Raw genomic sequence first — 25682 nt, 5'->3', positions numbered from 1 at the left:
AAAGAAAATCTATTCTCTCAAAAGGAACTTTGTTCTCTTTATGTAGACTAAAGAATGAAAACCTATGGGGGTGTCTGGCTGGCTAAGTCAGTGGAGTACAGGACTCTTGATCTTGGGGTCGTGGGTTTGAGCCTCATGTTGGGAGTAGAGTTTAGAGTAAACAAACAAGGGGCACCTGGGTGGCTCAGTTGATTGAGGGTCCGACTCTTTTTTTTGTTTTTTTAAGATTTTATTTATTTATTTGACAGATACAGCAAGAGAGGGAACACAAGCAGGGGGTAGTGGGAGAGGAAGAAGCAGGCTTCCCACGGAGCAGGGAGCCCAATGCGGGGCTTGATCCCAGGACCCCTGGATCATGACCTGAGCCAAAGGCAGACGCTTAACAACTGAGCCACCCAGATGCCCATGAGCGTCTGACTCTTGATTGGCTCCAGTTGTGATTTCAGGGTCATGAGATCAAGCCCTACCCTGGGCTCCACATTCAGTGGGGAGTCTGCTCCTGTCTCTCTCTCTCTCTCTGCCCCTCCCCTGCTCATGCTTATATGCGCTCTCCCTCAAATAAATAAATCTTTAAAGCAGACAAACAAATAAAGGGGGCATTAAAAAAAAAAAAAAAAGAAAGAAAGAAAAGAAAACCTACAAACTTCTCCATACTACAAGACCTGAGGAAGCCACAGGGGTCTGCACGTCTGTTACTTACAAAGTCACAAAGTGCTTCCTGTTTTGGTGATGAGAATGGTTTGCGTTTACTCCTGCAGCACAAGCCACCTGGTATTAGAGGAGACACATCTTTCTCAAGTTTCTCAGCAGAGTGATATATATACACAAGAAATGGGTACTCAAGAACAAAGATCCAAATGAAATGCTAATAAAATCAGAGGAAGACAGAAATAGCCAGGCTAATGGAGAGAAGTCAGGAAAGGGTCTAAACACATCCCTCTCAGAAAACCCTGAAGCCACTCCCTCAACAAGATCAGGTTACCTTTCAATGACACAAAAGCAGCAATTTCCCAACCAGTGGTAGCGAGGAAGTTCTCATCGGTAGGTAAAAAATAAAGACCATAAAAAATAAGTTTTTCAGAATGCTAAATTGATTTCAGTTAGAAGACTGTATCTCATCATTTTTAAAACAGCAGAAAAAAGATGACTTTACCCCTTTCTCCACTAGAGAATCACACAAAACAACCAGGAGAATGAGAAACAGAAACATCAGATCTTTGACAAAACTAGAGACATGTGTGACCCCAAACCCCAATATGTGAGTAAGAACTGCCAAATGCTGTAAAGGTCAGATGAGGGTGTGGGAAAGCAATGAAAGAGAAAGCCTGTTGTTACAGATGTCGGACAAAGCGTGCAAGCCTATTTCTGAAAAAGTAACCCCTTCATTCTAAGGGGGCAAAACCAGCAATCCATTGTTTCAACCAGTGGGAACTGGCTCAGGGACTGGGTGACGGAGGCCGACCCATCTGGCATGAAGACTCGCACACACAGGTCAAACCTACAGGAAGCAGTCTATCAGCGAGGGAAGGCAATGGAGAGACTGCCTGAGGCATCACAACCACCGATTCCAGATGTCGGAGGGCAAGACAGGCAAGTACGCAGTTTATATATAGAATATTTAAGGAAAACTCCAGCTAAGCCAGCCCCTTTCCCCCAAAGATTTTCGGGGAGAACTTCTAGATGAGGAATCACTTCATTCAAAGATGAATGACAATCGAAAAAGGATCCAGCACATACTGAACGGTACATTTAAAAATGGTCAAGACAGCAAATTTTATATTATGTGTATTTTACCACAATTAAAAAAAGAAAGTGCCCAAGATCTCCAAGAAGACTACCAGCAAAAAGGAAGTTACAAGAAAAACTAACTGCAAAGAACATATATCACAAAATGTTGCTATGTAGTAAATAAAAATATATTCCCATGAATTAAAAAAAAAATAAATGAAAAATGCAATACCCTCTGTGAAAGTGTGTAAAACAGAGCTAGCTACAAGTACTTAAAAAAGATATGAGACAACAAAAGTAGATAAAACATTTACAGGCCAAGCTCAGAGAAGAAGAGAAATGTAAATATTTTTCTATTATGGAAATAAAAAACACACAGAAAAGACATTGCTGAAAACCCAACAAGGGACACATAGAACAGAAGTTAAGATGACTCAAATCCACAGATTAAAAGGGCTCACTATGTTCCAGGAAAAAGTGACTTAGTTCAATTAGTAAGGTATATCCTAATAAACTTACTGAACTTTAAAAAAAAAGTGTTCAGGTAAAACACAGGCTGCCCTCATATTTCCCCAACGCGTGGTCCAGCCTGGAAGAGAGCAGCGCTGTGCCTATAAAGTCATCAACAAAAGAAAGGATAACCCAATTATTTCACATCCAGGAAAAATGCCACTGAATATAAAGACAATAAACTTTTCTGAGCATTCAAAAGGAAACAAAAATCTCCGTGGAGTAACTGTATTTATGAATACTGATGCAAAAACTATTAGCAAATAGGATTCAGCAGCACATTTAAAAATAATATGCTATATATGACCAAGTGATCTGTTTTTCCTCACAACACCTCCAACACCAAATGTGTGTGGGTTTTTTTCTCACACCAACCAATTCTCTGGACACCACCTGAGTGTCCAAGTCTCTTCAATTCTGACGCTAACTACCTGGAGTCGGTGCAGACCCCAAAGGTTAAGGGCTCAGTCCCACAAGCCTGGCCTTTGCTTCAGAGGCCAGCCAAGGCCTTGGGCCCTCCTGTACTTCCGACAGCTTATAAATTGGGGGCTCCCACAACACCTTCTGTAGGTTTGATAATTTGCCTGAACAACTCCGAGGACTCAGGAACACCTTTTACTTACTATTACCAGTTTATTATAAAAGCCTACAGCTCAGGAATAGCCGAAGGGAAGAGAAGTCAAGGTGTTCGGGAAGACGGATGGAGCTTCCCTGCCTCTCTGAGGGCACCACCCTCCCAACACCTTAACCAGGAAGCTCTCTGAATCCCATCATTTAAGGGTTTTTACAGAGGCTTCATTACACTGGTATTTCTGATTAAATCTAAATCACAGGCCTGCTAAGTGAGTGAACTCAGTCTCTAGCTACTTGACCCTCCCCAGAGGGTGGGGATAAGGCTTCAAGTTCCTAGGTCTTTCTGGTGACCAGCCTCCATCTTGAAGCTATCTAGGGACCCAGTCACCCGTCATCTCATTAACATACAAAAGACATTAATCATTCCCAAATTCCAAAGGTTTTTGGAGCTAAGTGTCAGAAACCGAGGACAAAGACCAAATATCTATTTCCCATTCTATCACAACAAGCATGATTCTAGGACTGCTGGGTGGGTCAAAAGTAGAAAATTATTAATTTAATATATTCCTAAATAGACTGAATGGAGAAAAACTATAATGACTGCAACTTCATAAGAGCTCAAAGGGCATTTAATAGAATCTAACTCCACTGCTGATAACAATAAAACCAAAAAATTCTTAGTAAAAAAGGACGGATAAGTAAATCCTTCAAAATGAAAAAAAAATATGTATTTACTGTAGAGGCCGCTTTTAGTTAACCAACTTGAACAATGGAAAATGGAGTAAGATAGAAGGCCCCCAGCGAGCCGCAAACCCCTGGCTAAATACAAACAGGCCCATTAGGCAACCCACCTCAAAATATCCATAAGCCCTAGCTGACCAACGGGTTACTTACGCCTGGACGCAAGTACCAAAAAAGGGAAAATTCCACATGTTCCCATACTTCCTCACTTTCCCCTTTTAACAGCCTCCCCACCCCACTGCCTCATAGCAGGTCTCTCCCTTGCGGTGTATTCAATAAACTTCTAACTCCCTCTGCTCTGCTCGGGTGGACTCTTTCACTGCCTGCGCCACCGCTGGCCCCCACCCAATCAGGTTGCCCCACATTTATCTTACCCCAAAAGTCAACAAGAAACAAGGTAAGGGCAGGCACTATTACTAGTATTATTTAATATTGTCCTGGAGGTACTACTGGTCAACATAGTTAGTCCAGAGGAATAAATACATGGAGAAGGAGTAAATGATAATTATTTACAGATATTGTAAGTTATTTACTAAAAAAAAACACCCCAGGAAGTTCTATATCTTGATTGTGATTATCGTTATGTAACTATATACATTTGCCAAAGCTCACTGTGAGTCATGCTTAAAATTGGTGAGTTTTATTGTATGTAAATTATATTTCAATAAAGCAGACTGAATAATTTGAAATTATTACAAGCAATAAAAAGTTCGGTAAGGACTTTGGGTACAAAGTTAGGATGCAGAAATCAAAACCATCTATGTATCAACACCCACCTATTTAGTTCCTTTTTAAACATACATCTAAAAAGAAATGTGCAAGAACTGTATGAAGAAAACTTTTAGACTGAGGAACACAAAAGACAACACAACCCAAAGCTATCAACAGTTAATGTCAGGGGCGCCTGGCTGGCTAGTCAGTTAAGCATCTGCCTTCGGCTCAGGTCACAATCCCAGGGTCTTGGGATGGAGCCCCGTGTGGTGCTCTACACTCAGTGGGAAGCCTGCTTCTCCCTCTGCCTCTGCCTGCCGCTCCCCCTGCTTGTGCGAGCTTGCTTGCGCTCTGTCAAATAAATAGACAAAATCTTTAAAAAATTTAAAAAAAAATAGTTAATGTATGATCTAATAAGATCCCAGTAGGATCACAAAACGTTTATTTTTAAAACTAAACAAATAGGTTCTAAAGTTCATATGGAAAAATAAACAAAAGCAAGAAAAGCCAAGAAAACCCCAAAGTGGCTACCCAGAAAACTACAATAACTAAAATAATGTAGCTCTGACACATGGACTGGATGAGTAACCAGCTAGATCAACGAGATGAGAGGGTTCAGAAAGACACCCCAATAAATAGAAGAATTTGGTATATACTACAAGTGTTTTTCGAATCAGTGGGGGGAAGACAGATGATGCATGATGCAATCAACAATGCTGTCCCAACTGAAATAATGTTGCACTTTCCACAAAATAAATTTTAGATAAAAATAAAACCATAAAATACTAGGAAAAAATGATGGCAGACTTTCGAAAATAATCCTGATTGGAATAACCCTTCCTAAATATATCAAAAGCCCAGAGGCCAAAAGAAACAAGGGAAAATTCAGCTGTAAAACAAACACAGGAATACATTCTATAAGGAAGAAACATTAGGAATGTATTTCACAGGGAAGAAATAATTAGAGTCAAGCGAGGAACAAGGACACCTGTAACTTACATACAGGGGAAGGGAGTCCGCTGGGCAGAAGGCTAACAGGGGGACTTGCTTTTTCAATGCGTACTGTCCTGCAGTTCATACCAAACACACGATAAAGAAAATTAACAGTGGACGAGCTCGTATTCTGAAATCATCTTTTCTGCTACTTTGGGGTTGATAAAGTAGTCTCACTTTTGTGAAATAATTGTCTAAGAGATAGGATGCGTTTTTTTTTTTTTAATTTTCATTTAAATTCCAGTTAGTTAACATACAGAGTAATATTAGCTTCAGGTGATTTGTCTAATAGATAGTTTACCAAATTTAATGTCTTTGCCTGGCAGAACAGAAAATGCTTGGTAACCCTGTATTACCCCCAAAATGCTGAGGGTGACCGTACTGGCCCACTAAATCAAAAAGTCTGGGAGCCACGGTAGTACAGGTAATGATTATATTGCCAACCTCTTAACAGGCAAGATATACAAGAAATAAGACCAAAGCTGCGGTAATCCAGCTCCTGACTTGGGAAAGCATGGCTGCCAGTCACCTCTACTCTTCACAGCATCATCAGAGGGTCTACCTCACAGGGCTGTTGTAATGATTAGATGACCTACAGCACCTAGCACATGCCTATTCAAGGACAGATGAAGGCCTTACTTCTCAGATGAGGTGACCAACACACCTCAAGACAAGAACAACTGCAAAGTTTTATAACTTACAAACATGTCCATGTGTCTCTCTCCCTCTCTTTTTTTAAAGTAGCCTCCACGCCAACATGCAGCTGGAACTCACAACCCCGAGATCAAGAGTCACATGCTCTATCTACTGAGCCAGTCAGGCGCCCCTCCATGTGTCTCTCTTGATCTTGGATATTATCACCCACCATGGAGCAGAGGTAAAGCAGACATCAGCTCCATTCTGCACTGAAGAATTAAGGATAAGAGAGATGAAAGGACTCTAGTGCTCTCCCCTGGGTTTTCACAGTCTTTTGTACACAGACATGTCCCTTCTCCTATATCTAGTCACCCATTCTCACTTCTTAACTCCTAAGGGCAGGGACCATGTCCTATTCACTGACTTCTGGACTACTGAAGATGCTCACTAATTGCCTGATGAGTGAATGACAGATCAGAACTAAAAGTTAGATGTTCTGATACCTGCATCAGTCACCTTGCCACTGTACCAAAATGGTTACTATGCCCAACTTCCCAAATGTGAAGAAACTGAGAAAGCCTATTTGGATGAATAAATCATCTAAGCCATGTATTTATTAGTTTAAATCAGACTTAAAAAAAAAAGGATGAGGGACAGTACCATCTGAACAACTGTATTAGAAGGTCTGCTTTTTTTTTTTTTTTTTTAAAGATTTTCTTTATTTATTTGACAGAGAGACACAGCGAGAGAGGGAACACAAGCAGGGGAAGCGGGAAAGGGAGAAGCAGGCTCCCCGCTGAGCAAGGAGCCCGATACCAGGCTTGATCCCAGGACCCAGGGACTGTGACCTGAGCCAAAAGCAGACGCATAATGACTGAGCCACCCAGGCGCCCCAGAAGGTCTGCTTTTAAGAAGAGCTAAAAATCTCCCTGTCATTAGTATGTTGAGAGTGATCCACAAGTACTACATTTACCAAATGTGTAGAAATAGCTGGTCCAACCTAGAAGGACATGTGGACATATTAAAATACTGTTTTTATCATCAACCCCACTTAGTAGACTAGGAAGCGAGGCTCAGATAGGGTAAGTAACTTGCCCCAAATCGCAGAGCTAATGAGGTGGCAGAACCAGGCCTGGCACTCAAGCAGAACGATTCCGGGGGGTTGTTCTTGACTGCTCTGCTGTATTCTCCTTCTTGTTAAATGATGGTTATAACTGGGTGGCAGCATTAAGGCTCATTTTTACTTTCTTCTTCAGATCTTTCAAGAACAGAAGTCTGACAGTAATATAGCAATTTCCATTTTATAAAAAAGATAGCCATTTTCTTTTTCAGATAGTTTAAGGGGTTCTCCCCCTGTAATCTTGGTTGTTTTACTGAAATGATGCATAAGTCTTTCCCTTCCAAGATCATACAGAAGATAAAGCTTCCTTACCTAAAATACAGGAAATGTGAAATAGAGATGTTCAGATTAGGAAGATATTGTTGACCTTACATAAATGCTGCCAAGAAGGCTGTTGAAAGGCTAGCTGTGTGTGGGCAAGGGCCGACTCCTCTGGGGCTCCACCCTCCCAGCAAGGATGAAATGAAGTCACGCTTACATAAAGCTCAGGACTGGGCCTCCAAAATTTTAATTATCTTCATCATTATTGTTGTTAAAACTGCTACTACCACATTCCTGCCATCAGATGACGGGCATCTCAGCCCATTTCCATGTTTTCCAAACTAGGCTGACTTTTCATTAATACCTTACTTACTGTGCTGCCCCCTTCCCCCATCGCTGGTTTGCATGGATAAGGGCAGCTGAGAACCAAGGGGCTTCTCAGAATCAAGAATTGTTTTATTTAGTTCAGTTCGGGCCAGGTATTTTCAGCTTATTTTTCCTCATCTAGTCTTAGTGATATTAAAACAAAACAACAACAAATACATAACCTACATTTTCAACACTCAGAAGAATTTTGCATTTACCCAGATTTGGGGTCCTTTACTTGCCTTCTGGGTTACAGAGGAATACACACTCTCTACCTAGGAAGTGAAATACTTCATTCTAGATTAGTTTCTACAAAAACACTCTCTTGCTGCCACAGCCCAAATGCTGGCTCCTGACAACCACAACAGAAGAAAGAGTTTTCTGTTGTGGCTTTTCAAACACAAAAAAAACAGATCACAAAACAGAAACACTAGTTGTAGCTGCAGTTATCAGGAGCTCTGGACTACGTACGAGAAAGGTCTTGTTTCAACCAAATTGCAGCTTACGTGAAAAGATAAATTGTGTGAGTTTGTTTTTCTTCAAACTGCTGGGAGGCCACCAAATTCAAAAAGCCAAAGGATTCCAGCCAGGAGTGAAAGAGGGCAAACAGGGATGAAATCATACGGCCTTTACACCATCTCTGTTTGAAAAAGTGGGATTCAATTGCCTGATACCCAAGTCAGCTTACATTTCAAACAAACAAACCACCTGAGAGCCAGGCCCTACACAAAAGAGCAAGCTTATCTTTTCAGACCAGGATTCTCAAGTGGCATTCTTCCACATCTCCTTCTACCAGTCTTAAGCCTTCTGACTTTCTCTGTTGCCTCAATTCCCATTCTTACTGACCCAGTTGCTCTCTTCTGGCCAAGCAAACACAAAGATCCCTGACTGAGGTCGCTCGAGAGCAAGGCCCCACGGGGATGCATAAACCAAGAAAGAATTGGCCCCTAATTCAAGGATCTTAGGAGTTCTGATGCCTCTGTCAATCACCTGGCCATCTGTATGCATCTGCTCAGGCTGCCATGACAAAATAACCAGAAACCAGAGGGCTTAAACAACAGAAATATATTTTCTCATGGCTCTGGAGGCTGGGAAGTCCAAGATGATCAAATTACTGGCCAATTCGGTTTCTGGGGAGACCTCTCTCGTGTCTCTTCTTAGAAGGATACGAATCCTATCAGATCAAGGGCCCCACCCCTACAGCCTTATTAACCCTAATACAAGGCAAAATGTGCTGTAAAAGAGGCAGCTCTAGAGTGTGAAGACTTTAGAAAGAGTGGGGATTTGTCAGGTGCAGGGGTTGGGGGGACGTGTGAGCAAAGACACGGAGGCACAAAACTGGAAAATGTGAAGAAAGAGGAAGTTGGCAAGGCAAGCCAGGCTCGGCGGCTGCCCCATCTGCTTACCGTTTCTTGCATTCTCCCAGTTCTGGCTCTAACCCAGGCTCTCCCCCCGCCCCCCTACCCATGCTGAATTATACCCCTCCATCCTTTCAGGTCTAAACTAAGGATCGAGGTCAAACCATGCCAGCAATACAGGGGACCAGTCACATATCCAGAGAAAGGAAGTGCAGAATGCAGGAAGATCTGCAGAAACACAAGGAGATCAAGAGCATTCAAGTCCCCAAGGGTCAGGACTGTTCTCCTACATAGTGGCCAGAGCTATTTTATTGAGCAAAAGCCAAATACAGTCCCTCCACTTAAAACCCTCCATCAACCTCTTACCTTACTCAGTAAAAGCCAAGGCCCTTATACCAGGAATGTTCTACTCTTAGGAATTTCATACTGGCTCTTCTCTCTGTCTGGAAGGTTCTTCCCCAGGTAATGGCATGGTTCCCTCCCTCATTTCCATCAGGCTCTCATCGTAAGACACTCTCCCCCAGCTCCCCGTATCTAAAATTTTAACACTTACTCCAGACATTTCACATCCCACTTTCCTGCTTTATTTTTACTCTCTTGAGCACTAATCATCAAGATTCTTTATATATATTTTATTTGTTATTGTCTGTCTCCCCCACTAGATTAAAATGCCTGCTGCCTAAGAGCAAGGATTTTTATGTTTTGTCCAATACATATCCTCAGCATCTCAAACAGTGCATGGCACATAGTATATAAGTGCTGGGTGAGTGAAATAAGAACAGGATTCTTACAATTCTAGGTACTCTGGGTCCCTGGAACTCTGAACCAGGCAGAGAAGTCAATGCACAGGGGACTACCTACCTCAAGAGTGAGGTAAAACAGAGGTGAGGATAGCTCTGTGGAAAAGAATATTCCCAAGCCTTTACCACAGGTCAAGTAAGCATGGGGGGTGGGGGGCGGGGAATCTGAAACAACAGACTGCCCTGAGGAATGAACATCTAAACTGGGATTCAAAAAGCAGCCCATGAAATAACCAGAGGACAAGAAAGAAGTCAGCACTGACAATTTCACAAGAACAAGGGCTCCCCTTGCTGAGTGTTTACTATGTGCCAGGCCAAGCAGCTGATATGCACGATTCCATTCAATCCTCACAATCCTAATAAGGTAGGTATTTCCATTAGCTGCATTTTACAGAGGAAGCGCACAACTCAGAGGCTAAGGCAGTTGAGCTAAGAGAAGGAGCAGAGCTGGAATTTTAAACCGAGTGTGATGGGTTCCAAAGTCCACGCTTGACCCGCTCCGCTCTCTGGCCCTGAGGATCTCAGAAGGGAGAGTGAGCCACTGGGCTGTTCTCCCTAAGGGAGAAGCCTGGACCAGACCTTGACGGTGAAGGGCACAAGGCCCATGGGCAGCAGTGGCCTGGCAAATGAGGGCTCCCACACAGTTCGAGGCCTCCCTAGAGTGGAAGGTGCACCTAGGTGCCCCTTCGACCATATCAACAGTGGCACTAGAATCCAGCTGCAGCAGCTAAGGCTAATTATCCCTGATGACCCGCCAGGTACTCTCATAAGGTCTTTAACATACTGAACCATCTCCATGATTCAAAGTATTACCATCCCCATTTTACACTCAAGAAAATGGAGTCACTGTCCAGGTTAAACATTTGCTCACAAGGAGCAGAGTGGAGATTTGAATTCAGGCACTTTGCTCCAGGTTCATCCTGTACAGATTTATTCAGGAGCAAGGCAAAACGGGGAAGAAAGGCTACCAAAACCTACATGACGTGTACATGGCACGTGCGCACATGGTCCCCCTTGGGGCATGTGGCAGAAGTCCTCACTTGGCTTCTCTGCTGCCTGTCCCACAGTTACTCATAACAGATGCACTCTGTACTCTCCCCATCTCCACCTCCTGCCTTAATCTGCCCTGATGTGTTTGTTGCCAGGCTGTCTCCCAAAGGCCTCTGATCTAATGGCAAGCATTTCTCCCTAAAGATGCTACCCTCAATTAGTGGTGAAATTTAAATCTGCCACACAGAAAGCACTCTGCTCATTTACCCAGGCAAATGAGCTAAATCAGGAGGAAGGTCACAGCTCTAAGTATCTGTCAAAGACCATTTTTAGAGAGGGCTTCCACTTGCACAGAGGAGACGAGTGCCACCTCTGACCTGCGAATGATGCAGACAAGCTGAATTACAGCCACAGCCCTCAAGCCATGGCTATGGAGCTCGGCACTCACCCTCAGACATTCTGAAGCCTCACCCTTCCTCCCCTCACAAACTGCCCCCAGGGCTGAACCTTTCATTTTGGAGTCTCACCGGTAAGCATCAATAAGAACACCTACTTATCTGTGTGGCAAAATAGCCAAAATTGACTCAGAGAGCAATGCTCTACAATAGGCCGGCATGTAAACACCATGGAGTTATCACGATCTGTGCTGACCACAGTCTCAACTCAAAACCACAGACAGAACCCCAGGAAAGAAAACAGCTGTATCACAAGGTACTGGAAGAATTCAAGATTCTTTCAAGCCAGGCACACTTGGCAAACAGGGATGATCCAGCTGCTAAAAGAGTATGTGAGACAGCTCTGAGTACCCATACACGCCCTTGCCAGAACCACCCCTTTCTCCTTAAAAGACATGAAACACAAAGCCATGAACAGGTAGCAAGGAGAAACCTTATTGCTTTAGCTCACAGCTTCACAGATGATTACCCCTTCAGGGACTGATAGGTCTTTTAAACTGTCATGTTCAACATGCTACAATTAATTATTAAAAGCTGCCTCACTCTTGGGTATATACTCGAAGCACACAAGTGCACACATATGCACAATTCATGTACAAGAATGTTCACAGCAGCGCCCCAAACTGGAAAGTACCCAAATATCCAGAAGAGAATGAATAAATAGTGGATTATTCATATGACAGAAGAGTATACAGCAAGGAGAACGATCTCCAATCACATGGGTGAATTTATGGATTCAACCATGGGATGGATGAACCTCACAGACATCATGTTGAGTGAAAGAGGCCAGAAACAAAACTGCACATTTGGTATGAGGCCACTTTTCAAGCATAAAAAGACAAAATTACTCTATACTGTTAAAAGTCAGGATAGTGGTGATCCCTGGTAAAAAGGTTTCTGGGGGGAACCACTCATCTTGTTTCCTGAACTGGTCACACAGTTGTTGTTCAGTTTGTGGCTGTTCACCGAGCTGTACTTTAATGATGGGTGTACTTTTCTTTAATGGATGCTATACTTCAATGAGAAGTTTTAAAAAACTGCCTCTAGACGCTGTCCAATCTCATCCATTACTGTTTTGGGGAGATGTCCTGTTTGGATTTCTACAACCACAGCAAGTCAGTGACCGGAGCCACCAAAATAATGGCTGACATCAACTGAACGATCACTGTGTACCAGGCATTATGTGAGAACACTACAAACAGGAGTGCATTTAATTCTCAGAAACTCTCTCTGAAGGAACTACTATGTTTATTCCCAATTTGAAAGAACAGAAAAACAAGGCTTAGCCAGTTCAAGCTGAAGGCCAGCTATTACCTATGAAAGTCAGGATGCCAGGGGTGCCACAAAAGCTTAGGGTCCTACCACTGGGCTATCTGGACGGGAAATGTGTTCGTGTTATAAATGCAGAAGTTACATTAGGCCCTCAAACTGTTCTCTTTTTTGTGCCATTGACCTAATTGAGTCCAGGCCAGTTGTCTTCCAAATCCACATTCTGGATTTGTCTAATTGTTTCTTCATGGTAAGATTCAGATTACATATTTTCAGCAAAGAGACACACAAAGTTTGGTTGAACTAACAGTAGGGGTGCCAGGGCCGGTCACTTTGTTAAGGGGGTAACCCCCAGATCTCTTCATTATAAAGGTACATTTCCCCTTGGTAATTAATGTGTTGGGTGATATTTTGAGACTGTAAATATCAAGTTCCTTCAGAACTGCTCCCCAGTGATTTTATTTTTAAGTTTTTAAAAATTAACTATTGAGGTATAATTTATATACAATAAACTCTATCCATTTAAAGGGTACAATGTGATAGTTTTGAATATGCATACATGAGTAGAATCATCACCACAATCAAGATATAGAGTATTTCCAACATCCCCAAGTTTTTCCCATGTCCCCTTGCAATCAGTTCTTCTTGCCACTCCTTGCTCTCAGGCAACCACCGATCTGCCTGCTATCACTACAGATTAGTTTGCATTTACAGAGCTTTATATAAATGGAATCAGAATTTGTAGTCTTGTGTGTCTGCCTGAATCACTCTCAGCATATAATGCTTTTAAGATCCAACCATGCTGCTGTGTGTAGCTGTAATTCTTCCTTTTGGCTCCGGAGTACTATTCCAGTAGATGGACGGACCAGTTTGTTTATTCACCTGTTGACGGACACTGGGTGTCAGTTTGGGGCTCTCATGAACAAAGCTGCTAGAAACAGCTGAGTACAAGTCTTTGTGTGAATATGTTTTGTTTTCCTTTCTCTCGGGCAAATACCTAGGAGGATGGTGAGTGTACATTTAGCTTTTAATAAACTGCCAAAGAGTTTTCCAAAGGGCAGTCTACCCTTTTATATTCTCAGCAGCAGTGTGTGAGGGTTCTGACTGCTCCACAGCCTTACTTCGTCCTGTTACTCATTAAATTCCCCCGTGATTTTAAAATCCAACAATGTTCTTTGCCTGAATTAATTACGCATTTGTGTGATTATGTCTAACTCTCCCACCCTCGGACATCATGGGGGATACTTTAGTTCAACCCAGTTCCTAGCATACAGGAGGGGCTTCATGAATATGAAGTCAGTAAATACCTGTTGAATGAATGAAATCTGCAGACCTCCCCCAACCCCAACAAAAAGACAGTTAGCTAAAAATTTTTAGACCTACTAATGACTTACCAGGAAGTTTCTATCTTTCTATAACCACTGGGCATTGTATCCTGCATTCTCCTACTAAACCAGAGAGGTCAAGCTTGACCTGATTCTGTTGCCCATTGAGGAGCAGTGCCCCAGAAGGCAAATAAAGAGGCCCCTCTTGCATTACACAGCCAGCTAAGTGCAAGCACTGAAACCCCAAAGCTCTGTTCTGTGGCTCAATTCCGGGCTCTGCAGGAAAGGGGTTTGAAAATATATATGATGTTAACTAACTAGAATTTAAATAAAGATTTGAAAAGAAAAAAATAAGAAATATGAATTTCAGCTGCAATATCCTGCCCAGGTAGGTGCTACCTTGAAAAGCAGTGCCCCAGTCCTGTCACCAGGTAAGAGTCCTTCCAGGAGAGTAGTGGAAGAGATTGTTAAGGCTGCCACCTTCTCTCCAGCCAGGCTAGCCCTGCACTTTATTGACACTGGGGTCTCCCTATGGTTGATAAAAGACACTGACCCCTCCCAAGGGCCAGCTTCCTGCCGCATCTGGGTTCTTGGAGCAACAAAACAATCTCTTGTGAAATGAGGTCACATATGCCAAGTGCCCAGTACAATGCATGGATCATAGCAAGCACTCAATAAATGTGTCAGGAATAGAGAATGGGGAGAGTTAATGGGATGGCAGACCATCTTTGGCATTATTATTTTAAACAGCTTCCAGGCTTCCTTGACTGCAGGGACTTTCTCGTTCCACGGGGACACACTGAAATTAAGCTGCACTAACAAAACCATGGCCTACCAGATATTAATACGGTATGGTCTGAATGCATTATAATTCAAGATGTAGAAGAGGGGCCTTCTGCCCACATGAAACTGCTTCTCCCTGAGAACAATTTTTTTTTTCTCAGCCCTCTGTGGCACTTGCTAGTGTAATTGGTCACCTCTTAGTAAGCAAAGTAATTAAGAAAAGGACTATTAGATGGGAAATCAAAGAAGGCCCCTCTTCTACATCTTGAATTATAATGCATTCAGACCATACCGTATTAATATCTGGTAGGCCATGGTTTTGTTAGTGCAGCTTAATTTCAGTGTGTCCCCGTGGAACGAGAAAGTCCCTGCAGTCAAGGAAGCCTGGAAGCTGCCACCCTGCCCGCTCCCACTGCCAAAAGAAAAAGGTTAAAGATCACAGAAAGAGGGGCCAAGCAGGTTTAGTCTCACACATTATTCAGAAAAATCATTCCTAGAGAATGGTATTTTTAGTTCATGGCCGACAAGCGAGTCCACAGGCCTGGGGAATACATGCAGCAGTGCCCAGACAAGCAGGGCATGAGGCGTTCAGCCTCCAGGATACTGGACCTCCCGGGATGGGGGGCAGTGACACTTGGAAGCTCCCTCAGGGGGTTTCTATGCTGTAGAACATGGATGTTTCTCCCTTCCCACACTCTGGCTCAAAACTGGGCCAGAAAATGGAAATATGTTCCATGCTCATGGATTGGAAGAACAAATATTGTGAAAATGTCTATGCTACCTAGGGCAATCTACACATTACCATCAACTTTTTTCAAAGAAACGGAACAAATAATCCTAAAATTTGTATAGGAACCAGAAAAGACCCCGAATAGCCAGAGGAATGTTGAAAAAAGAAAAGCAAGGCTGGGGGCATCAAAATTCCAGACTTCAAGCTCTATTACAAAGCTGTCATCATCAAGACAGTATGGTACTGGCACAAAACCAGACACATAGATCAATGGAACAGAATAGAGAGTCCAGAAATGGACCCTCAACTCTATGGTCAACTAATCTTTGACAAAGCAGGAAAGAACGTCCAGTGGAAAAAAAGACAGTCTCTTCAACAAATGGTGTTGGTAAAATTGGACAGCCACATGCAGAAGAATGAAACTGGACCATTTCCTTACACCACACACAAAAACAGACTCAAAATGGATGAAAGACCTAAATGTGACACAGGAATCCATCAAAATCCTTGAGCAACCTCTTCAACCTTAGCCACAGCAACTTCTTCCTAGAAACATCGCCAAAGGCAAGGGGAGCAAGGGCAAAAAAGAACTATTGGGACTTCATCAAGATAAAAAGCTGTTGCACAGCAAAGGAAACAGTCAACAAAACCAAAAGACAACCGAAAGAATGGGAGAAGATATTTGCAAATGATATATCAGATAAAGGGCTAGTATCCAAAATGTATAAAGAACTTATCAAACTCAACACCCAAAGAACAAATAATCCAATCAAGAAATAGGCAGAAGACAGGAACAGACATTTCTGCAAAGAAGACATCCAAATGGCCAACAGACACATGAAAAAGTGCTCAACATCACTTGGAATCAGGGAAATACAAATCAAAACCTCAATGAGATACCACCTCACACCAGTCAGAATGGCTAAAATTAGCAAGTCAGGAAATGACAGATGTTGGCGAGGATGCAGAGAAAGGTGGCAATGCAAGCTGGTGCAGCCACTCTGGAAAACAGTATGGAGTTCCTCAAAAAGTTGAAAATAGAGCTACCTTATGATCCAGCAATTGCACTACTGGCTATTTACCCCAAAGATACAAATGTAGTGACCCGAAGGGGCACCTGCACCACAATGTTTATAGCAGCAATGTCCACAATAGCCAAACTATGCAAAGAGCCTAGATGTCCATCAGCAGATGAATGGATAAAGAAGATGTGGTATATATGTGTATACACACACACACACACACACACACACACACACACACACACTGGAATATTATGCAAGCATCAAAAAAAATGGAAATCTTGCCATTTGCAACGACATGGATGGAACCAGAGGGTATTATGCTAAGTGAAATAAGTCAGTCAGAGAAAGACAATTATCATATGATCTCACTGATATGAGGAATTTGATAAAGACGAGGATCATAGGGAAAAGGAGGGAAAAATGAAACAAGACGAAACCAGAGAGGGAGACAAACTGTAAGAGACTCTTAATCAAACAACTTAAGCAAACAAACTGAAGGTTGTTGGAGTGGAGGGGGGGGTTGCGGGGATGGGGTGGCTGGGTGATGGACATTGGGGAGGGTATGTGCTATAGTGAGCTCTGTGAATTGTGTAAGACTGATGAATCACAGACCTGTACCCCTGAAACAAATAATATATTATACGTTAATAAAAATAAAATAAAGCTTAACAGAAATTAAAAAAAAAAAAAAACAAAAAACTGGGATTTAAAACTATTTTGTGACCACAGTGAGGTGTAAAGATAGCATACTAGGTAATACAGGAGGACTGTGAGTGGACTCTAAAAGTTAAGTCCTCCAGGGGCACCTGGGTGGCTCAGTCGTTAAGCGTCTGCCTTCTACTCAGGTCATGATCCCAGGGTCCTGGGATCGAGCCCCTCATCGGGCTCCCTGCTCGAAACATGAAGCCTGTTTCTCCCTCACTCCCACTCCCCTTGCTTGTGTTCCCTCTCTTGCTGTGTCTCTCTGTGTCAAATAAATAAAATCTAAAATAAAAATAAAAGTGAGTCCTCCAGCGAGATGAACTCTGGCCAGGACTGAATATTCCTACTTCCTACCATGCATCGGAGAGCTCAGATGAGCTTGGCCAATGTTCTCTTTTCACTCGGGAGTCACACTACTATAGAAGGGAGTCAAGTCAGGGGCTCCACTGCCCTGACAATTTTCCATGTGGAGGAAAACTGGGGGAAGAAAGTGTTCTAACCAGAAATATAAAGTCAGTCTGACCTCCGGCGGTGACCCCAGAGCAGCTGCAGAAGATCCATGCCCTCTTCCAACCTGATCACGGAACTAGAGCAGAAAGTGAAAAGCTGTGATCCTATCAGCACAGCAAGCACAGAGGTGCTCTCTGAGCCTGGGCTGGGCTCAAAGCATCTGCAAATCAATCCAAAAGCTGTTCTACCTACTCGCCATTTCTTAAACACGTTCCAATTTTAGGAAATATGAAACGAGGCTAAGTGAACTGGTCAGAAAGCTCGGGAAAAAAGACAGATGCAACCCAAAACCAATCTCCACCCGCAATGTTAGCAGAAGCCCTAAGAATATGGGGCTCTGGAGAGCTCCAACAGGGTCCTGGTGACTGCAGGAGCAGCAAATTTTGAGGGGAGAAGGCAGCGATCTTTTCCTTCTGGTCTGTGTCTAGAAGGAACTGGCAATTTACTCACCAAGTATGAGGAGGAAACAAGGCAGTCATAGGTGCCTGCTGCGGGCAACCCCTGGAATGTCAGGCTGCCGGCAAACAAAGCTTCTCTCCCACCCCTATCCCCCGCCGCCCCAACTCCTGCCCACCCTCTTCTCAGGTCTAAGATTAAAATACAGTTGGCCCGGAGATGGAATTATAAAGATGATGCCCCCAAGGTATATACAGTGTAAAATTAAAACAAAATACAAGCTTCAGAACGGTATGCACATGATCTTCTATTTTTAAGCATTGCGGGGGGGGGGGGTAATATTAGCAGAAAACATAATTCAACTACTGCAGATTACTTCCAGAGATAGGGATTAAAGGACTGTCACTTTGTTATATATCTGTATTTATAATTTTTTACGGTGAGCAAGTTTATGACTCTTGTAATTAGAAAAAATAAGGTGATGGGATGGTTCAAGATGTCCCAATTCACAACACTCACGCTCCTGCCTCTCCAATGCAAGGTCTTGGCAAGTAGGTTTTTGGCACTGCTGCCGGCCGGGACCCTGGCTGTGAAGGGGTAGGGAGCAACTGAGGCCCTGAGGCACACAGGAAAGGGGCTTCTTTCTGGATTTTGTTCCCACCACGGTGGTCAGGAGTGTGAGTACTGCCTTTGAAAGTGATGATGCAATATTTTATTGCCAGGACAGGCAAAGTGCCCAGGTGTATAAGAAAGATACAAAAACTGACTTTTGACTCAACTGCTTAGGACAGACCTGGCAAACACGTTTCATCTGGAGTGTCCTCTCCAATCAGCTAGATGAACTGCCTCAATTACCACACGGAAACGAGTCATAGGACGATTTCTATCATGAGCAAGAGAGGGAGATGGGATGGGGAGGTCAGGTGGCAGCAGAGGCTCTCCTTAAGTGCAAGTTCAGTATAAGTTAGTCAGACCTGGGAAAACACCTAATCCATAATTCATTCACTCATTCACCACAGTCTCATCAGTTCCAGGCCTCTGCTCAGACAGAAGCCACATGAGGAGGTAGCCATGGGTGGTGTCAGAAGGGAGCTGAGGATGATGGAGAGGTACAGACAGCACACCACGCAAGGGGACATTCTACAAGACAACTGTCTAGACTTTTCAAATAAGGTCATCATTCAAAACAAGACAAAAGGCAAAGAGAACTATTCTGGACTGAAAGGGACAAAGGAAGCAACAGCCAAATGTACTATGAACACTGCTTGGATCTTAGAACAAAATCTCAGCTGTAAGAGATAGTTTTAAGTCAACTGAGTAAATTTAAACATGGAACATATGTGAAATACTACGGAATTAATGCTATTATTCTTAAAAGTGATAATGTTATTGCAGTTATAGAGGAGAAACTCCTTAAGCTTAGGGATAAACGCTGAGATTTTTAGGAGTGCAGCTTATTCTCAAATGGTTTAACAACAATAAAAATTAGGGGAACAAAGGGCAAATGTGGCAAAATGTTAACCCCCGGTGAATACTGAGTGATCATCATACTACTCACAATTCAGAAGCTGGGGAGAAAAGTCATGGACATTTACATTTAACGGCAGAGTCTGATGGGCAGTTGCAACAAGAACCAAATGGACACGTGGTGAAGCTACAGTGACAACCGGCGCACACTGAGCCCTTGCCTGGGCCACATGCCACATTCAGCGCCTCAGTGCAAGTCCCCCGGAACCCTAGAGGCTGCCCCTGGAGGCACATCCTGTCATCACCCCCAGTTTACAGATGAGCAAATGGCAGAACAATGATTCCAAACCTGGTCTAACTGCAGATCTGAAGCTCGATATCACTACTCCAAAATGCCTGTCCTAGCTGATCTGCTTCTTTAAGTATTAAGTACATCAGAAGAAAATGCTATAGGAGCCCCCAAACAGGGGAATGGTTAAATGATCTGTGATCCAGCACTTTCCTGGAACATTATGCAGCAATTAAATGTCATATTCTTTGAGGGAGATCCCCTCTGCATGCTAGATGGGGTGCTGCCCGATTCATGAATACTTAATAAAACCGGTTGCTCTTCAAATTAAAAAAAAAGTCATATTCTCATGAAGTAGTTAATGACAGGGAGCATGCTCACAAAGCAATGTCTGGTTTAAAAAGCAGTGATTCTTGGGGCGCCTGGGTGGCTTAGTCGTTAGGCATCTGCCTTTGGCTCGGGTCATGATCCCAGGGTCCTGGGATCGAGCCCCGCATCGGGCTCTCTGCTCTGCAGGAGGCCTGCTTCTCCGTCTCCCACTCCCCCTGCTCGTGTTCCCTCTCTCACTGTGTTTCTCTGTCAAATAAATAAATAAAATCTTAAAAAAAAAAAAAGCAGTGATTCTCAAAAAATGGTCCTCCAACCCACCTCCTGGTTACTGAATTCTTTTCCTGCAGGAAAACAGGAGTAGGTAAGCTGGTAAACTCAGGGCTCTTTTGCCACATCTAAGTTATGCTAAAAATTTTTTGAGAACTATCATACTGCATATTCTGAATTATGTAAAAGTAAAAACCAACACACATATGCAGAGAAACAAGGCTATAAGGAAATACAGCAGACCATTAAAAGTGGTATTCACTAAGTGGAAGATCAATGACTCTTTAAATTCTTTTTCACAGTTTTTGTCATTTGGTGAATTTCTACTGTAAACATGCCTAAATTTTATGAAGAGGAAAAAAATTCTTTTAGGGAAAAGAGCACACAATCCACCCCCCACACACACACGCTAAATTCATAGATACCAGGTTTAATTTTTTTCCCGAAATTCTACAAAAGTACAAACTAATGCCAACGAGGCGATGCATATAACCAAAATTTAAAAGGAGGGAGGGAGGGAGGGAGGGAGGGAGGAAGGGGAAGACAATGGAATTAAGGTATTCCAGGTTGAACACCACTCACTTAATCAACAGGTAATGTATATTGTGTGCCACACTCAGGAGACAAGAACAGAGAATCCTATTCTCAGCAAGTTGAAATGTGCCTGAGAACTAGCAGGGAGGTTACATTCAAAGGGCTACTGGGGCTGGGGAGTCTTGGAAGAACGAGGGAAGTTCCAGAGGCAAGGAGGGATGCGGGATACATTCCACACTACACGAAGAACACAGACAAAGCAGAGAAGTACCAAGAAATTCTGCTGGTGGGAATGCAAGCTGATGCAGCCACCTGAGAAAACAATATGGAGGTTCCGCAAAAAGTTGAAAATAGAGCTACCCTACAACCCAGCAATTGCACTACTGGGTATTTACCCCAGAGATACAAATGTAGTGACCCGAAGGGGCACCTGCACCCCAATGTTGATAGCAGCAATGTCCACAATAGCCAAACTATGCAAAGAGCCCAGATGTCCATCGACAGAAGAATGGATAAAGAAGACATGGTATGTATCCACAATGGAATACTACTCAGCCATCAAAAAAATGAAATCTTGCCATTTGCAACGACATGGATAGAACTAAAGGGTATTAGGCTAAGTGAAATAAGTCAGTCAGAGAAAGACAATTATCATATGATCTCACTCATATGTGGAATTTAAGAAACAAAACAGAATCATAGGGGAAGAGAGGAAAAAATAAAACAAGATGAAACCAGAGAGGGAGACAATCCATAAGAGACTCTTAATCATAGGGAACAAACTGAGGGTTGCTGCGGTGGAGAGGGGCTGGGGGGATGGGGTAACTGGATGACAGACATTAAGGAGGGCATGTGATGTAATGAGCACTGGGTACTACATAAGACTGCTGAATCCTGACCTCTACCTCTGAAACCAATAATACATTATATATTAATTAACTTAAATTTAAAAAATGGAAAAATAAAGCATTCAGCTTGTATTCTTATAAGACAATTTAAAAATTAATGCTTGTTGTAGTTAAAACAGAAAGTGGGGGAGAGAAAAGGAAGAGTGAAGGGAGAGAGGGACAGAGGAAGGCGGGCAGGGGGGCAGGAAGGCAGGCAGACAAGCATAACAGTACTGTGTATGGGAGGAGGCAAGACTGCGGCCCATGTCTGGTAGGCAAGGAGGCAGCAAGAAGAGCTTTTTGGTAGAGGAACTGTCATGTAATCAGGATGGACTGCGGAGGGTGATGATGGGGAAGCAGAAATGAAATGGAGGGGACAAAGCCAAGAGATGATGAAGCACAAGTGACAGACTTGGGAGCTGACTGGAGATGACCCTGAAGCGCCAAGCTCTGGGTGACAGGGCAGACAGTGGCACAGTCTCACAGAGCTTTAAGAAAAGCAGCAGCTTGGTAGTGGCTGGTGGTGAAGTCTTATATCCGAAAGGATTCATAAGCAGAAGGGCAAGGAGAAGCATAATTTTATCAGTGGAGAGCAAAAAGTGAATCACAGGCTAAGAGTGAAAGAAGCAAGGTGGGTGGGGTAGGTCAAGACCACTGATGTGCCCAGCTAGAGGGCATCTGGGTAACATCCCAGCACCTTGGGCTACCACAGGTGAGCCACTTGAGGAGACCATTCACACAAGGCTCCCCCTGAGAAGGGAAAGCTCTCCCTGACAAGAGAAAACCAACTAATAAATGCTGAAGGAATCAAGGAGTAAAACTACGGGCAAAGAGTAGCTTTGCAGTAGAGAAGCTTAGTACATACCACATCACCTTAACCAAGTGATCAAAGTGAATGCTGCCAGTGATGGGACAAACTGACATCATGTGCCACATGATGTGATGCATCGAGAAGGACACGGCATCACTTCCCTGCTGTTTCTGCCCCAGGTGCAAGTATGAACCTAACCGTGAGGAAAACACCCCAAAAACAAACAAAAAGCACCAAACTGAGGAGGAACCTATTACAAAATAACTTATCTGTATTATTCAAAATTATCAAGGCCTAGGGGCACCTGGGTGGCTCAGTCGGTTAAGCATCTGCCTTCGGCTCAGGTCATGATCTCAGGGTCCTGGGATCGAGCCCCGCATCGGGCTCGCTGCTCAGCCAGGAGCCTGCTTCTCCCTCTCCCTCTGCTGCTCCCCCTGCTTTCTCTCTCTCTGTCAAATAAATAAAAGCTTTAAACAACAACAACAACAACAACAAAAAAAAACTATCAAGGCCATGAAACATGGATAGACTAAACTGTTCTAGATTAAAAGAGACTAGAGCCTTGACAAGTAAGCCTATCATGTGGTCCAGGGTTAGCTCCTGGCCCAAAACAATTTTTGTGTTTTGCTATAAAGGACATTACTGGGACAACTGATGAAATGAAAATATCCACAGATTAGGTAGCTTAGTGCTGGGTCGGTGTTAATGTCCTAAGTGTGATAGCTGCTTGGTGATTATGTAAGAGAATGTTTTTAGAAAATACCCATGGAGGTAGTTAGAAGTAAAGGTGCATCAGATCTGCAAACTTTCAAACATTTCAGAAAAAAAGATATGAATATATACAGAAAGAATGGTATGGGGAAACTGGTAAAATACATTTAAGGAACCTGGGGATTTTTCTAACTTTCAATTTGTTTAAACTTATAATTTTTGTGCCTTTCCAATAAATCTAAAATAACTTCAAAACAAAAAGTTCAGGAAAAAGTGCCCTCCCCCTCCCTGAGATGACACAAACTGTCTCTGTGAAGTGCTAGGTCAACAAGTAGAGGCTTCGGTCACCTGAAGTCACCAAATCTTTGTGTAGATTTTCTCCTTGCCCAAGGGAGAGGAGCCAGAAAGAAATGGATATAAAACCAGTGTCAAAAAGATGGACACTGAGAAAAGCCTTTGGGAACAGAATGAACTAATAAACAAAGCTGCAGATCTGCTATGATTAGGCAAAGTGCTTACTGTGATTCAACCCCTGTGTGCTGCAGAGAAAACCCTGGAAATAACTACAAAGTCTTTAGCAGGCTTCAACTTGAAACGTATTTTCCCTGATTTGGCACATCCTAAGTAAATATTAACACTGTCATGCAGCTTAATAGGATGCCTGGGAGGCTGTGCACACCACACAATACTTAGTATCATCACAGATAACACTGGAATCAGAAAGAACACAGAGGAAGGCTCTAATCCCTACCTTGGTTTCAAATTAGTTTAAGCCTATACTCTTGAGCCCAACTGTTAATGCTCAAGAACTGACATAACCATGTGCCTGCTATACCACCGTCTCCTCAAACTCATCAGCTCTGAAAGTGCCCAGGAGAAAACCAAGGGAAACAATGGCATGAAAACGGAAGTTCCAGAGGTTTCAAAAGAGAGGACGAAGAGACATGTTATGGGATCACACTAAATGAACGAAATAAATGTTTCCAACACAGGGAAAATTTTGTCACTTCAAGAACGTGGAAACTATTAAGACAGCGGGTCTTCATGATAACACCAAGTTGTCGGTGGAGTTGAAAGAGAGCTGCCTGACCAGAAGATATCCAAGGATCCTCGCTGGTTTTTGACCTCAGGAAAAAAATGCTGTCAATAATGAATCTCAGGCACCTGCTCAATGGCCAAGGGCTGTAACAGTCACAACCACTCCTTCGCTGTCTTAAGCCAAACTACACTAGCATTTGTGTCCAGTGTGATGCTGCAGATGCAACGGTAATACGACCCTTCCCCGGCCCTTGAACAGCTGACAGACCCGCGGGGACTGCGACAGACAGGCTGCCGGCTCTGACAGGCAGCTGAGGGGGCATGGAGACGGCATCTAGCACCAGCCCCAGCTGCAGTCCTGAGAACAGGATGCTCCGCGCACTGAAAGGTCTAACGGATCCTGAGTGACAGCCTCAGAACTACATGCCAATAGAGGACCCGCAGGGCTGACCGCTGAGCAGACTGCTCAGCTCCTTCTCAGAAAGCCTCTCGCACTCCGGAGAGAGGAGCCCTGCGCCCCGACGACTCCGGCCTCTGGGAACAGCCCGCAGACAGTGAAAGCCGTCCTCGGCTCTGCGTCGCGCTCTTACCTGTAGCTTCAATGTACTCAATACATCGCTCGATAAACACAGGGATGGGCTTCTCTGGGGTCACGACAGTTGTCAAGGGCACCCCAAAATAGTTACTCTCCCAGGTTGCCTTTGTGATGGATGGCCGGGGTTTGGGCTTTGGTTTCTGTTACAGGAAAGAGAAAAGAAAGCACAGAAACAAAGTGAGTATCAACACGCAGCTCAAACATCGGTAAGGCTTCCAGAAGGGAACTCACGGTGCTGTGGAAACTGCTGGAAAGACTCCAAACAGGATAGAGACCCACTTGCTCATCTCACTAATTTCGTATTTTCTAGCCTCCAAATATCACACAAGATGCCAGCAAGTTGACATAGAGTCACACCTCAAGTGTGAGACTGCATTATCCAAACAAAGGTGTTTATAAAAAGCAGGCCGTGTTTAGTTAGTAACAATGAGATGACTATCCACACATCCTTTATCAGGGGTGCCCTGGAGTAAACAGGAAGTTTTCCAAACATCCCATATGGATAATGAATGTTATATACTCAAACATGGCTAAAATCTTTAAAAAGATAAAAGATGGAATTGAGAATGAGTAATTTCCTCTTTCCAGAAAAGAAATAGAGCACACATTCTGCAGGGCTGAAAGCTCCAAGGGAGAATTTCCTTTGCTAGACTGGCCTGGGGTTAATTCTCAGTGGCTCTGGAATTAGGAAAGGGTAAAAGCAAGTTATCAAACAGGACTAAGAAGAGAATACTTGTCTCTTTTCCGGCAGTCCCTTTCATCGGGAACACG

General features: G+C 43.4%; 1 protein-coding gene across 1 annotated transcript in view; it reads right to left on the bottom strand.

The window, feature by feature from the left end:
* ARHGAP35 (Rho GTPase activating protein 35) overlaps positions 1 to 25682 on the bottom strand; it is a 121794-nt gene that overhangs the window by 36072 nt on the left and 60040 nt on the right. The window contains exon 3 of the mRNA XM_028087928.2: positions 24907 to 25051. Coding sequence (XP_027943729.1) covers positions 24907 to 25051 — 145 coding nt within the window. The remainder of the gene's footprint in view (positions 1 to 24906; positions 25052 to 25682) is intronic.

The sequence above is a fragment of the Eumetopias jubatus genome, unplaced genomic scaffold (genome assembly GCF_037043125.1).
Source record: "Eumetopias jubatus isolate StellerSeaLion01/CBP00866 unplaced genomic scaffold, mEumJub1_p1.0 scaffold_10, whole genome shotgun sequence".
Classification (NCBI taxonomy): domain Eukaryota; kingdom Metazoa; phylum Chordata; class Mammalia; order Carnivora; family Otariidae; genus Eumetopias; species Eumetopias jubatus.
The sequence above is the reverse complement of the archived record's forward strand: the minus strand, read 5'-3'. Positions and strand labels throughout refer to the sequence as shown.